Source organism: Diplotaxodon limnothrissa, linkage group LG5 (assembly GCF_057381915.1).
Source record: "Diplotaxodon limnothrissa isolate DT_005_m linkage group LG5, D_limnothrissa_male_GT1.1, whole genome shotgun sequence".
In the NCBI taxonomy this organism is placed as follows: domain Eukaryota; kingdom Metazoa; phylum Chordata; class Actinopteri; order Cichliformes; family Cichlidae; genus Diplotaxodon; species Diplotaxodon limnothrissa.
Window position 1 is genome coordinate 17,255,600 of NC_140600.1, and position 22,331 is coordinate 17,277,930.

The 22,331-nt window shown below is 38.0% G+C and overlaps 1 protein-coding gene and 4 non-coding genes across 5 annotated transcripts; all 5 read left to right on the forward strand.

Annotated features, from left to right (window-relative positions):
• The first annotated feature begins 148 nt into the window (after nucleotides 1-148).
• trnaf-gaa (transfer RNA phenylalanine (anticodon GAA)) lies at nucleotides 149-221 on the forward strand. Its single transcript has one exon. It is a non-coding gene; the product is annotated as a tRNA-Phe (tRNA).
• A 427-nt stretch (nucleotides 222-648) lies between these two features.
• On the forward strand, nucleotides 649-721 carry trnak-uuu (transfer RNA lysine (anticodon UUU)). The gene has a single exon. It is a non-coding gene; the product is annotated as a tRNA-Lys (tRNA).
• A 515-nt stretch (nucleotides 722-1,236) lies between these two features.
• Nucleotides 1,237-1,309, forward strand: trnaf-gaa (transfer RNA phenylalanine (anticodon GAA)). The gene has a single exon. It is a non-coding gene; the product is annotated as a tRNA-Phe (tRNA).
• Nucleotides 1,310-1,736: 427 nt separating this feature from the next.
• trnak-uuu (transfer RNA lysine (anticodon UUU)) lies at nucleotides 1,737-1,809 on the forward strand. Its single transcript has one exon. It is a non-coding gene; the product is annotated as a tRNA-Lys (tRNA).
• Nucleotides 1,810-11,446: 9,637 nt separating this feature from the next.
• Nucleotides 11,447-21,439, forward strand: vamp3 (vesicle-associated membrane protein 3 (cellubrevin)). Its single transcript, XM_085353983.1, has 5 exons — nucleotides 11,447-11,538; nucleotides 17,266-17,344; nucleotides 18,627-18,785; nucleotides 19,051-19,102; nucleotides 19,586-21,439. Coding segments are annotated over exons 1-5 (312 nt in total). The 5' UTR covers nucleotides 11,447-11,536; the 3' UTR covers nucleotides 19,606-21,439.
• Nucleotides 21,440-22,331: the final 892 nt, after the last annotated feature.

Here is a 22,331-nt window from a genome sequence, read left to right on the forward strand (position 1 = left end):
ATCACAGTTCACTGTTAAATCCAAAGCTTAAAAGTTCACTTCACATTGATCCAGTGTCTCAGAATGGCAGCTGTAGTGCAGTTTGGCCAGCTGTAGACCTGACTGGTCATTAGAATGCAATTTTTGAGCACTTTCCTTTGCAAAACGTGCCGAAATAGCTCAGCTGGGAGAGCGTTAGACTGAAGATCTAAAGGACCCTAGTTTGATCCTGGGTTTCGGCAAAGCTATTTTGGTCACCATCTAGGGCTTGGTAGGTTTGTTGGTAGGACTTCATTATACGGCCTACAACTACGTGGATCATTGCCATCAAATGAGAAAACAAACACAGATGGTGCAGCTTGCAAACGTCCATCAAGTGGAGGTGGAATTTGAAGAAGGTCCTCCTTCAGAAGCTCCCAGGCCTCACCCATTATACCATTGACTTACCTAGGGCTTGCTAGGTTGGGTGATCACACGTCATAATACAGCCTAGCGATGTTTCCCCTAGAATCAAATCCTTCCCTTGGCTCTTGTCTGAAATGACCATTTAATAATATCTAACTGCAAATCCTCACCAGTACCTACAGTAAAATGAGAGGATAAGAGATCACGTTTTTACAGAAAAGAAAGACAATATGTGTCCCAGAGGACAAACACGTGACTCTTGTTACCTGGGTAGCTCAGATGGAAGAGCATCAGACTTTTAATCTGAGGGTCCAGGGTTCAAGTCCCTGTCCAGGTGTCTCCTTTGGATCCTTGCCCTTCCATGGCTTTACCTAACAAGCTCAGTTGTTCTTGATAGTTCTGTTACCTCATTGTCATCTTTAGCAAAGTCCATAGACTGCAGGTGGGATGACGATATGGGATTTGTGGATATCAGGGACAGAGGCCTCTTTCAGATAATCCCACCGTACAAGCTCTGTAAAGAATCTTTTCCTGCCCCTCGGTCCAACTCACCGCCAGTTGGTTCTCAGCTCAGCTCCTTTGCGAAACCCGGTGTCTAAGACATGCCAATCTCACCAAATCCACCCTGGGTTTCTCGACACGTTACACTTTCACTTTTTTTCTGTCTTACTTTGGGTGGGACAACATTTAAGAGAGCAAAGTTCATCACAGTTCACTGTTAAATCCAAAGCTTAAAAGTTCACTTCACATTGATCCAGTGTCTCAGAATGGCAGCTGTAGTGCAGTTTGGCCAGCTGTAGACCTGACTGGCCATTAGAATGCAATTTTTCAGCACTTTCCTTTGCAAAACGTGCCGAAATAGCTCAGCTGGGAGAGCGTTAGACTGAAGATCTAAAGGACCCTAGTTTGATCCTGGGTTTCGGCAAAGCTATTTTGGTCAGCATCTAGGGCTTGGTAGGTTTGTTGGTAGGACTTCATTATACGGCCTACAACTACGTGGATCATTGCCATCAAATGAGAAAACAAACACAGATGGTGCAGCTTGCAAACGTCCATCAAGTGGAGGTGGAATTTGAAGAAGGTCCTCCTTCAGAAGCTCCCAGGCCTCACCCATTATACCATTGACTTACCTAGGGCTTGCTAGGTTGGGTGATCACACGTCATAATACAGCCTAGCGATGTTTCCCCTAGAATCAAATCCTTCCCTTGGCTCTTGTCTGAAATGACCATTTAATAATATCTAACTGCAAATCCTCACCAGTACCTACAGTAAAATGAGAGGATAAGAGATCACGTTTTTACAGAAAAGAAAGACAATATGTGTCCCAGAGGACAAACACGTGACTCTTGTTGCCTGGGTAGCTCAGATGGAAGAGCATCAGACTTTTAATCTGAGGGTCCAGGGTTCAAGTCCCTGTCCAGGTGTCTCCTTTGGATCCTTGCCCTTCCATGGCTTTACCTAACAAGCTCAGTTGTTCTTGATAGTTCTGTGACCTCATTGTCATCTTTAGCAAAGTCCATAGACTGCAGGTGGGATGACGATATGGGATTTGTGGATATCAGGGACAGAGGCCTCTTTCAGATAATCCCACCGTACAAGCTCTGTAAAGAATCTTTTCCTGCCCCTCGGTCCAACTCACCGCCAGTTGGTTCTCAGCTCAGCTCCTTTGCGAAACCCGGTGATTACGTGTCATAATACAGCTTAGCGATCTTTCCCTTAGAATTAAATCTCTGCGTTGGCTGTTGTCTGAAATGATGATTCAACAGAATCACGGCAGGTTCGAAAATATTTCCATGCATTTTAGCATAATCTTTATTAACTCACACTCTGTTGCTGTTCACAGTCACATGGCTGCAGCTTTCCAGCTCAGCCATACATATCACCAACAACAAGAACAGACACAGGCAATCACAGATCTCCTTGCTCAGTGTGTTTACGAGAAAGGTTTTTTCAGAGTGACACCTCAAATGTCGGGCGCTGTGTGTTGTACTTGAGATTTAACAGGAATCTCACTGTTCTTCTGGGATTCTGCCTGGTGATGATCTATCCGTGTTGTTTTCGGAGCCCTTTTTGGAAACATTTATGGATGATCAAGAAGATTTCCCAATCGGGACGGGAAAATGTGGGATTTTGGATCCTCCTCATTTTTGTCGTATTAAAGCTATTCTTTTTTTGCTTCTGTTTTTTTTTCCTGCTGCCTACTAATCAGACTGAAGTGTTTGCTTCACTTTGCAAATGAAGTGCGAGCCTCTTCCTCCAGAGCTGCTTTAATTTCATTCATGTTTGCCATCAGTTCTATTTGCATTTTTTTCATGATGAGACATATTTTGCTGGCTAAAACAAAGATGTGTGAAGATAACACCTTTCACTCTTAATCCCACAGATTGACCTTTATGCTGTTTCACTAGTGGGATACAGTGAGTTTGAAGTCAGATATGTTTGTATTGTTGGACAAATTGCAGGGATTAATTCAGAGTCTGGAGTCAGATTAGAAAAAGCCCACCAAGGCTCACTGGCTGAACTCTGAGTCAGTGATGAACACTTTCATTATTCCATTCACTTTTTGCAATACAGTATACCAACACCACTGGCATCAAATCAGCAACAGAGCATAATGCTACCACCACTATGTTTGACAAACATACCTCTTTTTGTCAGACAGCTTAATCTTTCTCTCATGTCACCATAAAACATTTTTTCCAAATGGTATATTTGAGTTGTCCATGTGGGCAACTACAAGTTTCAGACAAGGTTAAAGGTGTCAGTTTTGGTTAGCATCCTCTCAGTTCACGGAGATGTAAAACTCACTTCACTGTGGACAGTAATGCTCGTGTTCAAGCAGTTTCCAGTTCATCGCAGGGTTGAGCCTTAATGATTCCTGGGTTCTTCAAAACATCCCTAACCAATTTCCTTTCAACTGAGCGTGTGTCATGGCTCAACGGCCCAGGAAGAGAGATGGACACAGGTGCAGAACTGCAGGGCAAGACAATCATGAGCACTATGAAGTCGCTGTGACAGCGGGGTGCGTGAACTGAGCCAGGGGAGACTATGGCTGACTATGGGCACTAGAATAAAAGGAGAATACAGTCAGAGTGGTTCAGAGGAATTTTGAATGAATTCCAAGAGTCAAAGTAAGACACCTTACTTGCTTGCAGGTGGAGAAAGGCAGGAGGGGGCAGGGGCGAGCACGGAGCATGACGCTGAAACGCAGGGAGGCAGGCAGGTGAGAATGGCAATTAGACTGAGAGATTTACCAGCAGCTGGAGACCTGGATCCAGGTAAGCAAATATGGCAACGGGTGAAAAGTGAGCTCTGGGAACAGGCTATGAAACAGGTGAAGAAGGTAAGTACACTACAGTTTAATCGAAAGAATGTGAGGCCACAGACTAACATTGGTTAGCAGATAATCTGGCGAGGACTAATTGAGTGTGTCAATCCTCCACAGCAAATCCAGCATGTCCAAATTAACACTGTTGGATTTGATTTCAACACTATTAAAGTGTCTATATTGGTCCACACCAGTGTTAATTTAACTTTTTTTGGAGAGTTGGTACGTTAACTCTGATTTAGTGTTAAACACCAAATCTTTCTGGAGTTAATAATTTAACACTTGGTGTTAAGAGTTTATATATTAACTCTCAAAAGAGTATTTTAGTTTAACTACGTAAGAGTTATCTTCTAATTCATTCTAAAAAGCGGGAATTTTACTGTTCTGAACTTCTAGAAATTTCTTTTGGAAATAAACATTTACTAAAAAGACGCAATGGTTTTTGAAAAACATTTATTCTGAACTGTGCACCACACTTTCAAAGCATTTTCTGAAAGATGTAACAGTGTACATGTTCTCACTTTCATTAGAATTTTGTTTATCAAAAGGTCTGACATAGATGAGCTGGTAAATGCAAATAACAGCATTCTCATCACTTATTTCTTCAATACAATATGCATGTCCTTCATTCATCACTTTGTGGAACTTCACCGCACTTCTGCTCTCCCCCATATTCCATCTTCACAAGCATATCCTATGTGGAGATTGAATAAAAATTAGTTGACACTAATTAATGGCACAAATAATCCAGTAAACAATTGCAGCACAGTAAAAAAAAAAGGAATCCTTTTTGAGCCATTACTTGTGTAAAGTATTTTCCCAAAAGACAAGGACACAGGCAACAGGTAATACTGAACTAAATGTAAGACCTCAACCTTTTTCATTTTTACCTAAACCGTGTGCACAAAACTCTGGAGGGATCTAAATGCTAACGTAGAATCCAGTCAGGACGTCTGCTACTGCTGTTTGCTCGCTTTTTTTTTTTCTTTTTTTTTTTATGGGAGATCGTTTTCAGGCTTCAAGTAGCACCATTATACCATATCACATTCTAGACATTGTTTTAGGTGTATTTGACCAAAAGTTTGACTGAAAATTCACATGCAAGCTTTTTTTCAAGGCTGTGGTATTTGCCCGCAGACAATACCTTTCAGCTAGCTAAAACAGAATATTATGCTATCACCGAGCAACATGGCTAATGCCTTTCACACAGCTTTGTCTCAACTCCAAAGAGCCACAGAAGTAAAAGATAATAATAATAATTGAAACAATCTTTGAAAAAATGACTTACCAAGCATGGCAAACAACTCAAATATGTAGAGCAAAATGTTCTGAAACGGCTTCACTTCAGCTTCGATTGGAGCCGTGCTGGGGGCGGAGTCTGTGAATTTACTCTGTTGGTGTCGTAGCCCCTCTAGTATGGAAGAAATATAGTATCATCAGAATTCAAGTATTTTTAGACATTGAATTTATGACACTGAATTTTTATCCTCCAAATTTCCCTGCAAAAATATTCACCTGCAAAAATTCACCTGCAAAAAATTCACCTGCAAAAATTCACCTGCCAAAAATTCACCTGAAAAAAATTCACCTGCAAAAATTCACCTGCAAAAATTCAACTGCAAAAGTGATGAACTTTAATGACCCAAGCCAGAGCAATCAGACAAGACAGAGGCAGACCAGACAGTGAAGAAAACAAAGCAAACATTAGAAATATTAAAACGGAAATATAGGATTAATATAACATACAATTGGGGAAAATGTAAGGAACACAATGTAAATGATATTGTAAAGTCATTAAAACAGCATACTCTGATTAAAAGAAACAGATAATTGGGTAGGATGATGATGATAATAATAATAATGTTAAAGAACATGTACAAGATGGGTATGTATACTTGTAGCCAGAACTTAACTACAAAGTTGTAGCATGCCAGACCATCTTGATTGAATGTAACTTCGCTCCACACAAGTTTTATGGTAGACATATTCATATTGGTATCTAATAAATGATTAATTCTTAGATTTTATCAAACATTAATTTATAAATTGTTTCTGTCTTTATGTGTTTGTTTCAGATTATGCAAGATGTAATTATTCAGTCAGCAAGACACTTGCTGCAGTTACTGACATCATCCAACTGAACTGCTGCTGTGATGAATCAGAATACAAGGTTTACTTTAGCAAGACCTATGAGTTAATGCTACATTTAACTAAATTGTTATATATTTTGTGTCCAATATTGTCTCCATATGATTTTGTTTTTTGCAACATCTTGCAGAGAACAGAGTCAAGGTACCAGCTTGGTCAACCCTAAAAGACCATCTGTTCATCAAGAAATGACCAGGTGAAAAAGTCATAAACTAAACACTCTGCATGAATTTAGGATGCAACTTTATATCTTACCTGCTCTACACTCAGGGCTTGAATTACAACAACAGTCAATCACATAAAAAAAAAAAAAACTTTTGGTAGTTCTGTGTCTCTCTCTCTCCTCCAAACCCAGATGGCTGCTGGTACTGAACCAGGTTCTGGTTCTGCTGGAGGTTTCTTCTTGTTAAAGGGGAGTTTTTCCTCTGCACTGTCACTTCATGCTGCTCAGTGTGAGGGATTGTTGAGGTTGAGTCCATATGTCCTGCGAACAACTGCTGGGCAATGACACCATGCAATCTTCTGGGATTCCTTGGATAGAAAACCTGTGAGCTGCACTTGTCCTTGGTCTTCACAGCTCACCTTTTTACTGTTTATTGAATCAAAATTCTCCAGTGACATGGATTCTACATTGTAACTGATGTGATGTTCTATAAAGTGGTTTTAATAAAAAAAAAAGGCAAAAATTAGTTTGTTTCTTTATTCAATTTTTGAACAGTGATACTCATTCAGTAAATGCAAATTATTTACACGGCAGTGCACTATAGGCATAAATCTAGACCCCTAGATAAAACATGATGGCATTATAGCAGTGACAACTCCTCCACAGTAGCAGGTGGGATTTTTCTTTTTTGAGGACGGCTCCTTTTACCTGTCACTACAGATGGTCTGTTTGTTCTGATCAAGAGCCTTTTTTTGGGCAGCTGAAGAGGAGAAGTCTATCTTATGGCCAACCTCTGGCTGTATCTTGGTCATATTACCCAGCAAAACCCAGTATGCAGGTTCATCTGTAACAGTCCTTGTGCCACAGATCACTGTTGCTTCTAAATGGTAAATGGCCTGTATTTATATAGCGCTTTACTAGTCCCTAAGGACCCCAAAGCGCTTTACATATCCAGTCACCCACCCATTCACACACACATTCGCACACTGGTGATGGCAAGCTACATTGTAACCACAGCCACCCTGGGGCGCACTGACAGAGGCGAGGCTGCCGGACACTGGCGCCACCGGGCCCTCTGACCACCACCAGTGGCAACAGGTGAAGTGTCTTGCCCAAGGACACAACGACCGAGACTGTCTAAGCCGGGGCTCGAACCGGCAACCTTCCAATTACAAGGCGAACTCCTAACTCTTGAGCCACGATCGCCCCCCTACATTAAACAGAAGAGCAGTGACGTGGGTGCAGGTCTCCGTGACTCCGGCCTTACAGCTGCAGTGGGCGGCTTCAACCTTCCCTGTGATGCTCACAGTGACCCATGGCTGCAATGCTGGTTCATTCAGTCTTTGAGAGTGCAGGACCTGAAACACACACAAAGTTCTTGTCTTTAAATGAACTATGAGCCAAGGCTGACATAAATGTTTTATCTACTTAATCATTAATGTAACAGTGTTTAGAAAGTTAGCACATACATGTAATTTTTCATTTCTTTATGTGTCCATCTATAGAACGCTGCATGTTATAGTGTAAATCTGCCTGTTCTCTGTCAGAAACCTGCCTGCAGAAAATGAACCTAAAGGATGTAATGCAAGGATGTCATCACTTTCAAGATGGAGAAAGCATAAAGTGACAATTATGAATCACTTAATATGATAAGGAGATTCTGCAGGTCATTAATCAATGTATAAAATTAAATAAAATTATTTTTAGTGACACAAGATACAAATATGGAAGGAAGATGTATAATCGCTCAGTTTGGGGAAATTGTGGGTAGCCTGCAAGGGCCTCAACTTCTCCATACCCACAATGTGCAACAAATGGGCACAGCTATCTTCAACAGTGGAACATCGGCCAGTTACTTCCAACTTTAACGCAGCTTGTAGTCTTGGAGAGCAGCACACCACAACTTCTGCTAACAGTGGAAACAGATTAAGAAATCCATGCAAACAGATTCATAAACCGAAAGAATATTATTTTACAGGATTAATGATCATATCAGCCGCTGGCTGATCACAAACCCTGAGGGTGTATACGAGAAGCAGAAGAAGCAGAGGGAATATCCAGTTTAAGTTTAGATAGTATTTGTAAAGATATTGACCATATCCTTTTCTGAAAGTGTGGATATAATGGATGGGGTAAGGTACTGACATGCTACAACTTTATAGTTGTTAAGTTCTGGCTACAAGTATACATACCCATCTTGTACATTTTTTTTATTTTATTATTATTATTATTATTATTATTATTATTATTATTATTATCATCATCATCATCCTCCTCCTACCCAATTATCTGTTTCTTTTAATCAGAGTATGCTGTTTTAATGACTTTACAATATCATTTACATTGTGTTCCTTACATTTTCCCCAATTGTATGTTATATTAATCCTATATTTCCGTTTTAATATTTCTAATGTTTGCCTTGTTTTCTTCACTGTCTGGTCTGCCTCTGTCTTGCCTGTATGGATGCATTTACACCTAAATGTCCCCAACAAAGGATGTTTTAATTCACCACTATCCCAGTGAAACACGAGTCTCCCACCTTCCTGCTACCAGTCTGGAGTTTTTGTTCACCAAAGCACACACCAACTTCATACTGACGGACAGATCACTGCCCTTTTGCCGCCTTGTCTGACCGTGTTTTGTGGCTTTGGTTCACTTCGCCTCACTCTTCCCCATTCTTGTCATTAAATCAGGCTGTTCTGCAACCATGGCAGCCATTCACTCTATGGCTTTATTCATGGTGTATTTTACCCCTTCACCAAAGGCCGTTTTCGTTTACAACATTATATTTGCAGTGTTCGTCTATCTATCAATATCTGCGGAGTATTTTTTAACGAGTATCCTATTTTCTAAAGCACAGCATGTAAAGGGTAGCTCGGTTAGCAGGATGCTAGCATGTAGCGCTTAGTGAGACACGCCTCAGACGAGTTGAGCAAAGACCCCGTCTGTGTACTTTATACGTGAGCAACGGATTTAAATAAAATTAAGGTTTCAAAAGACAAACTTGAAGATAAAAAACAATATACTTACCGGAGAATCGCCAGGGTTTGCCGCTTCCATCTTGCTGCTCCTAAATTCAAAACTGCCTCTGCAGTCAGGCAGGGGAGGCGTGGAAATTGTCTTTGAGTTAGTCAAACGTTTTCCTTAGTTCGAGTAGATGATAAAATAAAAATAAATGGGATTTTAAGTAGGACTAGGCGTTCTGTAATGATCTCTATTTAGGAGAAAAACTTAATCACTCACCTCTAAACAGCTCTCTTTTAGGAGACAAACTGCTGGCTAACGGTGTCATGTGATCAAACAGCGTAATTTAATTGGCCGAGAGCCACTCGACTCGATCTGGTGCTGATTGCTCTGGCTTGGGTCATTAAAGTTCATCACTTTTGCAGTTGAATTTTTGCAGGTGAATTTTTTGCAGGTGAATTTTTGCAGGTGAATTTTTGGCAGGTGAATTTTTTTCAGGTGAATTTTTTGCAGGTGAATTTTTGCAGGTGAATATTTTTGCAGGGAAATTTGGAGGATAAAAATTCAGTGTCATAAATTCAATGTCTAAAAATACTTGAATTCTGATGATACTATATTTCTTCCATACTCTAGGAGTTTAGCGTTAAGAGGTCAAGAGTTAATGTTTCCATTGTAACACCCCCAGATTTGAAATAGAAACACTCATTTTTAACACTCGATTTTAGCTACTATCATTTTACACCTCAGAGTTACATTAAAAGAATGTGACTCTGCTTAGAGTAAAATTAACTCTACTTTTGCAAGAAGACTACTAACACCAAAATATTTAACACTTTTGAATTTGCTGTGTATATACTGGTGGAATAATTGCCCAAAGGTGGGCAGCCAGGGAGGAGCAACAAGTCTCTACCCAGAGGAGGAGAGCTGCTGCTGGAGAAAATACTGTGACTCACCCAGACCGTAACAGTTTGGGTCATCTTCCAGACATCTTCCAGGCTGCATGCATACTTTTAACCCTGTGTAGATTAGAGAAAAAAAACAAATCAAACATATGCACCCAGTTCTAGTTGTCTTAAAGTCAATAAAGATGTATTCCGTGCAATCATTTCACCCTGGAGAAAGAACAAAATTACCAAGACATTTATGCCCATGATGAGTGTATGTAAACTTCTGAACACAACTGTAAAGGGATCATTTCTGTTGCTAGGCTATTGTTTCCTTCCTGTGGCCTTTGATTACCCCAAAACACATATCATTATGCGTTTTGATCACTTTGTAATGTAAATTTGTAATGCTGTTATCCTTCAAAAGTAAACTCAGTAAACTCTCTCATAAACTTAACTCGTGTTGGCCAATGTTGTGTTGTTGCAGAATTGTTTTTGCATTAGTTTTGTATGATATGAATCCATTAATAAAGCATTTTAGGGAATTAGCACCTGCTCTCTTAAACCACATACTACAACTCAGTGACTGACACAAAAACTCAGTTCTTTCACTGTTGTCTTCAGACTGCATTCAGTTTTTACAGTTTAAGGAAGCACTTAAAGATTGATTTGTTCTAAATGTTTCATATAAATCTGCTATACTTGCATACACACACATATATACTCTCTTTAACAGTTTGAATGAATAAAGTTTCGCTACTCCTATTTTTTCAGTTGTTGGTGGTTAGTATTTGTTGATGACGTGTGGATAGGGATGACTTTTTGTTCTCATAAGCCACATGCTGATCACGGGCTTGGGCCTGCTCCTTGCATGTCTACTGTAGCTTGCAAATAGAAATGAAATAAATAAAAGGTGAATAAGACTGATTTGAGTAGTTAACTCTTTAATGATTATTGACTAAGGTGTGCGAAGTGTGCGTTGCTTTTAATTGCTTTTAATAATGGTAGGCATGCGGAAGCTATAAGCCACGACCTCTTTAATGTTGCCTTCACGTGCTCACCGCAAACTCAAGCTTTGATTGATTGATTGATTGATTGATTGAATCTTTATTTTGAACATGTTGAAAAAGTATAAAAAAAATAGAATTAAAAGAGACAAATGAACAAAGCAAACAAAAGGAAAACGAGCAACCACAACTCCAAATAACGTCCATGTTCAAAAAGGAGCAGGAAGAAGCATAAGCTTTCATCAAATAAAGTAGTTACCAGATAGTATGATCCGATTTTGTAATTTATTTCTTTAAAATAATTTAGTACTGTAAAAGTTTATGTATTTACTGTAAGTTTGCAGGGAAAATTCTTTTATTTATTTTTTTTATTTAAATGCTAAATGTAGTCAACTAAAGGTTAGTCACCAGGCTAAATGGGTTATTATAATTTATTGTCACGTATCGATATCGATATGAAAAGAAATTTCTATGATTTCTGGTTTTATTAAAGTGCGCATTTTCCTTGTGAAATGTAAATACGCGTGATAGTTCCTAATTCCGGCAACCTTGAAAGCGGCACAAAAACCGCTGGTACGGCTGGGACTGTTTCGGCTTGACAGTGAGCTACCAAGCAAAAATCGGCAGCGGTGTCGTTTGAGGAAATTTCGTTTTGCAATGTAAGTCTATCCTATACCGCACACTTTTATTTGTCAGTCAGATGTTGACGATTTCGCTTCCGTTTTTTTTCTGGTAATACTTCAAGACGCGGGCGCAAAAACAACGCCCAGAACTTTTGCTACTAGCCTGCAACAAGTGCTAGTGCCCGTCTTCGAGATGTGAGCTAGCTTAGCCACAGCAGCAACGCTGCATTAAAGTTATCTAACGTTGCTCACTCCTCATCATATCAACTTATCTTTGCTAGTTATGTAGATAGTCAAGAAAGAGTGTACACAATCGGTTTGTATACAGGCCACAGCTGTTACTGTTACACGAATCTTACTGTTAGACAACGATATGTGCTAGCGTTTTAGTCTATGCTTAGAAACTACCGTTTCCTGTGTCGTTGGCCTATCTAAAAACTACTGCTGTATACTTTTATTTAACAAGCTTAAAATGTTTGTGTATGTCGCTTTGTGATTTCTAATTATTGTAGCTCTAATTTGGATATGACTAAAATAATATCAAGACACAATCAAAGGCAACGCAAAGTTGTAAACAGGAAATATAATATTTATGGCCGAAGTGTTTCTGTTTTAATAGGTCGTAATCATGTTGATGACTGGGTAATTAAAATAAGTTTTAAACTATATCTAAGCTGAATACTTGCCACTCCAGTAATAACTTACACCCCGTTGTCGGTAATGCCGTTATCTAACGTTATTTCCATCATCAGCATCTACCGTTTTTTTTCTTTGTTGACACAGTTAGGAACTGTACTCTGATATGTTTCTCGGTCAATATGTGTATTAGTAGGCGCTTTGAAGCTTAGGGGTAATGAAAGAACAAGGGAAAAGACGTGTTTCGTGAGTGTTTACTTTCTGGGAAGATGTATTGCCTTACAGCATCAAGAGAGGAAGCTTTTTTTTTTTCCCCCTTTTAAACTAATAAATAAATAAAAAAATAAAAAAATATATATATACACACACACACACACAGTGCACATAGAGGCACTGTACTCAGCGTTTTCGTAATGAATCACAGACAGATTTCTACAACTATTTTTGTCCATATTAAACAAAAATCCTTGACAGAGAATTTGCATGTCTTTCTGAAATTGAGTGATGATTTGATTAAACCATAAAAGTCATTCTTTCATGATGTTATAGTCATTTCTGTTCATTGTAGTGATGGTAGTCGATCAGTAGTATAGATACAACAGTGATGATAATGTAAAATTAGGTCCCGGAATGTATGGATAGTAGATTTACAATAGATTTGAAATAAAATAAATCTATTAATGCAAGAGGGTTAACAAGAATATTCAGTTAACCACGATCACAGTTTCTGCACTCAGTCGTTTATTTGAAGTGGTCCAAATGTAACTGGACAATTTACTCCAAAGTTGTTTTAAATTTGTCTCCATCACTTAATTAGCAGTAAGGTTGGTAGTTGAATGCTTGCAACTGTAGCCTTTGCATTTGGAAACTGTGGCTGTGAATCCATAACATATGGTCAAATGGAAACTTAATTCAAATGAAGCAATAAAGCAAAAATAAAATTTATCTGCAATTTTTGTTCAGTGAGTTAAATTGAGGCTGAAAGGCGGGACTTAAATTGCATCTTGATGCCTTTCTTTTTATTTTAATGCAGTGGTGAGCCAGCTCTTCCTTGGTGCCTTAGAACTGAGAACTTGTAGCTAGGGCTGCCACAAACTATTATTTTGATAGTCGACTAGTCACCAATTATTTTTGCCATTAGTCAACTAATCAGATCATGCGTCCATTGGATGTACAACGTACAGCTTATTGCACCAGCATGCATGTGCTCTTATATAACTATCATTAGCTTATAGCTTTAAATGTTTAAGGTATGTGCTAACTAAAAATAAAGACATGATGATAGTTTATTAAATTTTAATGAAATTTACAGGTTGTTTCAGTGGAGTTTAATAAACTCAGCCGCTATCTAAAATACCTAATTTCCTGGAGGAACCCACCCTAGGGATTAATAAAGTTTTATCTAATATAATATAATATAATATAACAGGACACCGGAGTATATTCTTGAGCATCTCACACTTCTGATAACTGGTTGTCTGCTTGACGTTTATTCAGCAGTGTAAAAACTATAACTTTAATCTCAGCCAAACCGATTTACTCGGGAACAAATAAAATACTGAAAAAAGCCAAACAATAGCATTTTTAAGTTATCTAAGTGACTTATATACAGTGTTGGGGAGTAACGGCATACATGTACCGCCGTTACGTATTTAAAATACAAAATATGAGTAACTGTATTCCGTTACAGTTACCGTTTAAAAAGGTGGTATTCAGAATACAGTTACTTTGTTGAAATAAATGGATTACACTGCGGTACTTTCCTGTTTCATATTGTCGCGGGTCAGGACTGTTTGGGTTTTGTTTGACAGCTACGTTCTTTTGTTCCAGGCGGCAGCGTTACGGTTGCCATGGTTACAGGGTGACGCTCTCTCTCTCTGCGACTGTGTGTTTCCTGGGTGAGAGAGAGCACCTTTCGTTGTTGTTGTTGTCGTGCTAAGCTAACAGGCAGAATGCTACAAGCATAGCTCTAAAGAATGTAGCATCATGGGCAGTGTAGTCCGTGTTGCAGGGAGAATGAACTGCCATACACGTTATGTCTGTGAGCGCGAGGAGGGAGAAAAAGGGGAGTGGAAAGGTACGAGTTGTCATCGAGCAAAAACGGGGGCTGGAAGCATGTAAATATAATAATAACCACTGCAGCCAAGAAGAGAGCGTGACGAGCCCAGTTGTAAGTAAGCTATTAAGACTCGACTGTACACCAAAAATGGCACCACACCATGTAAAAATATAATATAAGCTCTGGCGGACTTGGTTCTATGGTAGGTCTTAAAGGGTTAAAGGCAGCTGGCATCCTTGTACATGCAGTGCTGCCATCTTCTGTTTCAGTCCGTTATTACACTCTTAAATCCTACTACTTATTCCTGCATCTTTTGGGATCTTACAAAGCTTCAAACGACGCGTCGACTATTAAATTAGTCGTCAACAATTTTAATAGTCGACTAATCGTGGCAGCCCCACTTGTAGCCTCATTTATCTTAAATTGGTTTCACTGAAATGGAAAGGAAAATCATAATGCACAAAAGATCCTAGGCTGCATCTGGTTAATTTTTTAGGTACACCTTCAAAAGCCACTGTCATCACTTGTTCCCAATTTGGGACCAGCGAAGTGGTGACATGTGAGTGTCAGCTTTTTGGCCCTGCACCTATATTTATTTCTGTGGTTGTAGATTAGGCACATGCACAGCATTAGTAGAAAAGAGGTGTGTGTGTAGACATGGTATCAGACCTACATAGTTCAACTAAAGAGTCTTCACGTGAACTCTGGTGCAATGGCAAAGGTTGCTATCTTTGCACAAGTAATGCCTAAACACAAATGTGAAACTACATAAACCTACACATAGACACACCAATGCACATTGCTAAACTAATTAATGAATAAAAATCGATTATTGTTATTTACAGCTTTTCCAAAAAAGTCAAAGATAGAAACTCATAGACTTGAATACATAAAAATAATGAGTTTGGTTAAAAGTATTGACCAAATTCTTTTTCTTTTTTTTAACCTAACACATATTTGGTAATCCACTCTTTATCCACTTGCTCTTCACGAATACAAAGACCAAACAAAACAAAAGAGAAAAAGCGTTTACTGCATTTGTTTATTAAACCTACCTTCATTGTATCCTAGTTAGACATCAATTTGTTTTTAACCGAGCCACACATTCCCCAAGGGATCCAGCATTTTTATTTATTTTTTTTCCAGTTGCATAAATTAGATGCTCTTTTTAAAAATAAATAAATAAATAAATAAATCTTAAAAAAAATTGCAATCCCAGCTCTTGCCATGGCCCTCGTTGAGAAAAATGTGTTTTCATTTAAAGGAAAGTGGGCTGTATGTATATGGCAACCATCAATTTAAAATTATTATGAAACAGTCATATGCACAATGGTACAAACACAATTGGTTCCGGTGAATATTACATGAATCTGAGGCTAATTTTATGTGTGTACTCGTGGTAAGTTCCAGCCTTTTTACATATTAGAGAATGAAGCCCACCACTGATGCTGTAGTGTAGTTTTGATACTAGCAGCAGCTGCAGGAAATGTATATCTGCAGTTTGTTTGTAATAGTTTGCTTGTTTTTTGTGTTTATTTGTATCAAATTCATGCAATCAAAATTCAAAATAGTTTATCTTTTTAAATATACGTGAATTAGACGTGGCTGTAAAGTTGTTATCTTGGGGGCATAGAGGAGAGGCACTTAATCCACCCATTTCACATAGACTTCCTTTTGGAATAACTTGCATCATTGATTGTTTTTCTTCAGGAAACTGGGTACCTTTGGCTTCCAGACAGATGCTGTTTCTGTTGAGTTAACTGTGGCTTGTTCCTGTGTTTTGTTTTGGGGATTGTTTGTTTTTTTAAATATAAACACATGTAGTTTTAGCAAGCTCTTGCCATCAACTATATTTTAGCAAACATGGGTATGCCTGCTTATTAGGGCCAGACAGATGTTTAAGATATTTAAGACTGATATTGATATTTGTTGATTTAAAAAAACAAATATCAATACCAACATGCCCTTGCGTTGACAAATCCTGTAACATTAACACTTATAACATATTTTGAGGGTGTTTCTCCCATCTATTCTTTACTTTCATTTTTAAAGACTGCTACAATGCATTGGCAAATCAGTAATATCAGGCAGCAGACTGCTTATATCTGCCTAAACTGTTTTACATTTAAACTAATATTGTAATTTGGCCTGAGTCAGAATTTATGTAATTAATGGCCACACTTGACTTAGACTGAATCATAATAATCTTTGTATAGCCCTGGTGTAAATAACAACCCAACTTTCAAGTTAGTTTCAATGTTACGAAAAATCATTGCAAAGCAATGCTCTTTCAGGTCAGGGGGTGGCAGTAAATAACCACTGTTAAAAAGCCATTGGGACAATGAATGCATATCATATTTAGGAATCTAAATAAATAATTATTTAAATTAAATCAATGGGAACCAGAAGGAAAAAACTTTTTGCTTTGTCTCCGGTTTATATTTTTGTTATTGTTTTTAACAGTTTCTTAGAGTTAAAAAAAAAATGCATCAGATAATAATAAATGTGATGCTTGCTATTTTAGCAGGATTGTGTGGGACATCATCTTATTTGAATAGCTTTTCATGCTATCTGATGTCAGCTTTTTAACTGTTAAGAATATACTTAAACCATTATTTTGGGCAAGCATTTACTTAAGCCACATCACTGTCAAGTCTATTGTTGTATGAAAAATAATCTCCTGCCACTTATTGTCTATCCTCAGTTGATACAATGGAGCATGAGTTGAGGAACATCAGTGAGGTGTTTTTAATTAATTTAATTAATTTTTTTTTGTGCGTGCATGGCTGGCTGTTGTGTACAGTCAGAGACACTGAATTGTTCTGTTTTAGCTCACTATGAACTGTTACTCCTGTTGACCTTTAGCTATCCCACAGATTGGGTGCTATATCAAGCAATTTCCTCTGAGAGGACTGTTTTTCTTTTTTCTTGTACCTAAAACTGACTGGTTTCCTTTAAGGTTTTAGTGGGAGATTGTGATGTTATGTAACAGATGTTTCTAAGACATTTCACAGGGGGCTAAGATTTACACTGGTTTTTTTTGGGGTTTTTTTTGTAAATTTCTTCAGGTCAGCAGTTGGTCCAGAAGGTTCTGCCGCAGCGGCCGGCAATAAGCGCTTGCAGCAGACGCAGGCCCAGGTGGATGAGGTATGAAATATGTGAAAACTGGCTTCTATTTAATTTCAGAATTTAATTTGAGGCCAACAGTTCTATTCTCTTATGGCTTATTGATAAGGATCCCCAAAATATGTTCAAATCTTAATTCATGAGTGCTTTAGTGTTACAAATGCACCAGATCGTTTCCTCTCAAGCTAAGAAATTTGAAACCACCTCTCCAAAGATGCCTGCCCTTAATGCTACTTCATCTCCAACTTCAGGTTCATTTCTCAGTTATATGGTTATATGGTTAATTAAATGCTTATGTACCAGTCCAGCTGTACACAAATAAAGGAGAAGATGCAAGTAGAGAAAGATTCAATCAACAATTTGTATTTATTTATTTTTAAATAATTGCATAGTAGCACAGCCGTAATCCAGGAGTGAATAGTTAAATAATGAAAAGATAGTTGGTGGAGTCACAGTGTCAAATAATAAAAAATCTTTTCAAGCATTAAAAATCCTTAAATAACCTCATCTTGTTCACTTTGCATCATTTTTCTCACCTAGCCTATGGCCTTGAACTCCACCCCTGTCTGTCTTCACTTGCTTTGTGTCACTCCCTCTTTTCCTTGATGTTGGTCTCACACAGAACCTTGCATAACTCTTGGCAGCAGTGTTACAATTCACCATAATGTGGAATAATTTGCTCTCTAATACTCCAAAAGACTGCCAAAGGACATTCAGTGAAAGGCAGTCCTCATCCAGTTTTGAGAAATAGCATTCAGAACCATGTCAGTGAGGCCACTAAGAAAATAGGCTGCCAAGTCTCACTCTTAATTCCCTTTACATCTTGCTCTCTCTCGCTCTCTCGGTTGTAGCCCTTCTTGGGATAAGCCACTCCCTCATAGATCTTTAACCTCAGCACGTCACAGAAAGTGTCCAATTGGCTGCCAAACGCTTACATAATCACTGTCTCCATGGTTATGTAAGGCATGCACGGGCCTACACCCTCCCCTCCAACCTGCAGCTCTGTCTGAGAGGAGGGGCAGTAGTTGGGTTTGTGGATCAGTGGAACATATGGGTTACGTGTAATCTGTGTTTATGCACATGCATGTGTGTCTGACTAAAAGTGGAGTCTGTAGGAGTTATTTTACCCTGTTGATTTATTTATTTGGCATTTTTCTTCTTTCTCTTATGATTCTTTCCTATGCCCTCCAGAGAAAAACAAATTAGGGCAGATTTATTTACAGTGAGGGCTCAAGATTGCCTAACACCCATGTACATCAAGAAACAGATTGCAAAAAATGAATATTATGTTTGTTTTGAGTAGGTGGTGGACATTATGCGTGTTAATGTGGACAAAGTGCTGGAGCGTGATCAGAAGCTGTCTGAACTGGATGACCGAGCCGATGCACTCCAGGCTGGAGCCTCCCAGTTTGAGACCAGTGCAGCTAAGCTGAAAAGGAAGTACTGGTGGAAGAACTGCAAGGTGCTTAAACAAAGTTTGGTTCAAAAGTCACACACTTTCCACCACTTTAAATAACAATTACTCTAACTGATATGATGCACTCTATTTTTAAAGTCTTCAAAGACTGAGGTTTACTAAATTAATTGTTTTTATTTAACTACACAACTTACAGTATATATTTGCATGACTTATGGTGAAGACTTCCTGTTTTTATTCAACAAAATGAGGAGGTATTACAGATATAGTTCTTGTGTAATAACGTAGAAATTATCTTTAATTGTTTCAGATGTGGGCGATCCTGATAGCTGTCATTGTGTTCATCATCGTCATCATTATTAGTGAGTATTAAGGATGTGCTCATCAACAGTGTTGTTACAGTTTGTGTTACTTCAAACATAAAACAAAGCATTAAGAACTCTCTACAGTGTTGTAGTTTCGCAAACTGTGTTAGGTGTACTGCTACATTGGTGCTCTTTTAAGAGGCAAACACACATCAACTGTTCAAGATCATGTGATGTGTCATTTGATGACTTATCTGATAAGAGTTATAAAGTTTACGGACTTTGCCCCCAAACATTCAAAAAGCTTTATTTACTTAAAGTTTTACATCTACTATCCATACTATTCCCCCATCATTATTCATGCTAGTTCATGTTATGGATGCAGTAAGCCAAGAAGAAGTACACCCAATTACATAATGCAGCCTCTGTCTTTTGCCTTTTATGGAATTCCCCCCCACAGTTCCTTTAGTGTCATATCTCTCTTTTATAATGTCTTATATAAAACATTTGGTTTAAACAAACTTGTTAATTCATTCACAGTCTGGAATTACTCTAAGTAAGCAACAGGAGGAGGAGGGGTAGAAGATACGATAAAGAAGAGAAGTGGAGCTATGTGACTCGTGTCTCAGAGTAGCTCCACATTTTCCACCTCTACAGGGGTCTTCATTCTTTGTTCTGGATTGCCCTGTGTGTGCGTGTGTGATTGCTTATGTGCCTTAGTCACAGTTTTAACCTATAACATTACAAAATTCCAGACATTACTAGGATATATACATACCAAAGAAAACAAACATATGTACAGAAATGTGTTTATAACTTGACTAAAGCCCAGTTATAAATATGAGTCTAAACAGACTTTGGCAGAACACACACACACACACACACATACTCAAACCTTAAGACTAGAATTGAAGAACATTGTAAACTCTCCTCAACTTGTATTTTTATATTTTATTAACAATTGTTTGATTCCGTGTGCCAGGCTAAGAGAAGTGCCTTTAAGGATTAGTTGTTCAGTGGTATAGTTTAGATTGTAACAGTAATCCTGCGTATGGTGGAAGAGATGCCCCTTCCCAGATTTAAAATATTTCTGCTCTTGATAGTGTAACACCAGTATTTTTTTTTCCTCTCTCATGCTTTTTCTTACTTAATTGGTCAGCTTTACAAATATTAGTGAAATCTAATTACTCATTTTATTTCTGCACATGGTTAAGTGCTGATCAGGTCCAATGTTTAAGGAGTTAATGTTAGATCTGAATGAAGAGGAAAGTCATTCTGACAACACAAAGCTTACTGGTAATGGGTAACGTACTGTTGAACCACCTCACTGTGTCCATTCCTGTTCATGTCATTTTCAGGCAGTAATTGGGATGCAGTAAAAGTTTGCATGAGCTTGTGTTTAGATTGAGTGCTGGTCATGTTTACTATAAGTAGCATGCTCATTGCCTGACAGATTTGCCATAAAATGTAAAAGGAAAAAAAAAAATACACAGAAGTGCCATCATGAGGTATCAAGAGATTAATTATCTCAATTAGTTGCTCTTAAGTGTGGCAGAAAAATGGCCTTTATGTAATAATAATGATCAACAATTAAGAGGAAAGAAAATCTGCAGTTTAGCTTTAGACTTTGATAGGTGTCTCCAATGGAGAACAGCCAAAAATGCAGCCATACCTTCTGAACACATGTACCAGCCAGCCAGAGAACAAGTAGTGCCTTGTGAGCTCCCTGTCCAGCAGATACTGTGCAGCTAGCCTGTGCTATCAGTTGAATTTAACCTTTAATAAAGACCTTTGGATCAACGCCAGTGTGAAGAAACATTCTTGTTGATGCACAATGCTTCTAACACAAAACAATTAAAAATTCTAACATGCCATATTTGTCATACAGTTATTTGCATTCTGTTAAATGTAGAGTTGATCATAGTTAGGCTATAGTATGGGTTTTGTTTTTTGTTTTTTTGTGATGTTTAGGTCAGTACTGCTGAGCATCATGGGTGATATAGAGTGGAAATATTTTGTTGGTCCATGGCATTGTGATACATGTGACACTAACACTGGATTTGGGATTGCTTTGTATATTATTTTCACTCTGTTTGGTATTTAAAGCTCCTGTTTTAGGTTACAGTTTCAGGATTTTTTTTTCTTGACTTCTAGCAATCATTAGCTCCCCCCCCCCCCCCCCCCCTTCATACTTCTTGCTTGTTTCTGATAGAGAAATAAACACTAACACAAATATGTACTCACCCGCACCCTTTTCTCTTTTTGTTAAGCATGCAGATTTAATCAGACTGCAGCCACAACTAAAATTTGTAGGCATGGAAATGCTTTTATGGGCCAGCTTTTTATTAACCATACATGGAATTGTCAACCTCATCATTTTTTTTTTTTTTTTTCTTTCCCCCCCCCACAGAATTTAAGATCTTATAACTTCCAAGCCTTGCTTCACTTTTGGGAATTTACGTGGAAATATGTGCAATTCTGCTCTGTGGGCCCTAAATTTATTTTTGCTTGAATAAAACTGATGTTAAATCAAAGTGTCCTCTGATTTTTCTCATCTGTGACGTAACAAACGCCAGCTATTCCTTTTTCCAAAAGGAGCCATGATGGCAAAATCATTTTTATTGGAGTCATTTAAAGATAAATTCCTTCAGTGTGACATACAATGGTGTACAGTCCAGCAGTTTTTACACAAGTACTGTTGAGTTTTTTGTTGTTGTTTTTTTTTTTGTTTGTTTGTTTTTTTTTCCCCCCCCCCCATGTTTCCTTCCTCTTTTTTCCATCTCAGTTCCACTCACTTGAAGGTCTTTAGGATAACCCCATCAGTTCTAACGATTATATATTTTATTATTATTTTATTTTGGTTTTACAGAATTGGGAAATTTTCAGTTCAGGTTTAATTTAAATGCAGATTTAACTGAAAAAGTCAAATTGCAATAAAGATGTGGTAAAAGAATATATAACAGCTGCTCAAGTGTTGTGCTTTCAAGCAAATGTCATTGTGTCATAAAGATAATCAACATGACAACTGAGAATAATTAGATTGCATATTATTGTTGCAAATTTTTTAAATATAATGTAAAATAATATTATTTACAATTAATGAATAAGGATATACAAGTATGTGGCATTCTTTGCCTTCCTTTTCATTTGCTTAATGACAAAATCTATTAAAATTACTGATAGCTCCCATTTTCTTGTAATTTTTTATTTTTTTTACTTAAGAGACTTTACTAAGATGATGTTCAATAACTGACAACAATTTAACCAAACAAAAAGAAGTCAAATG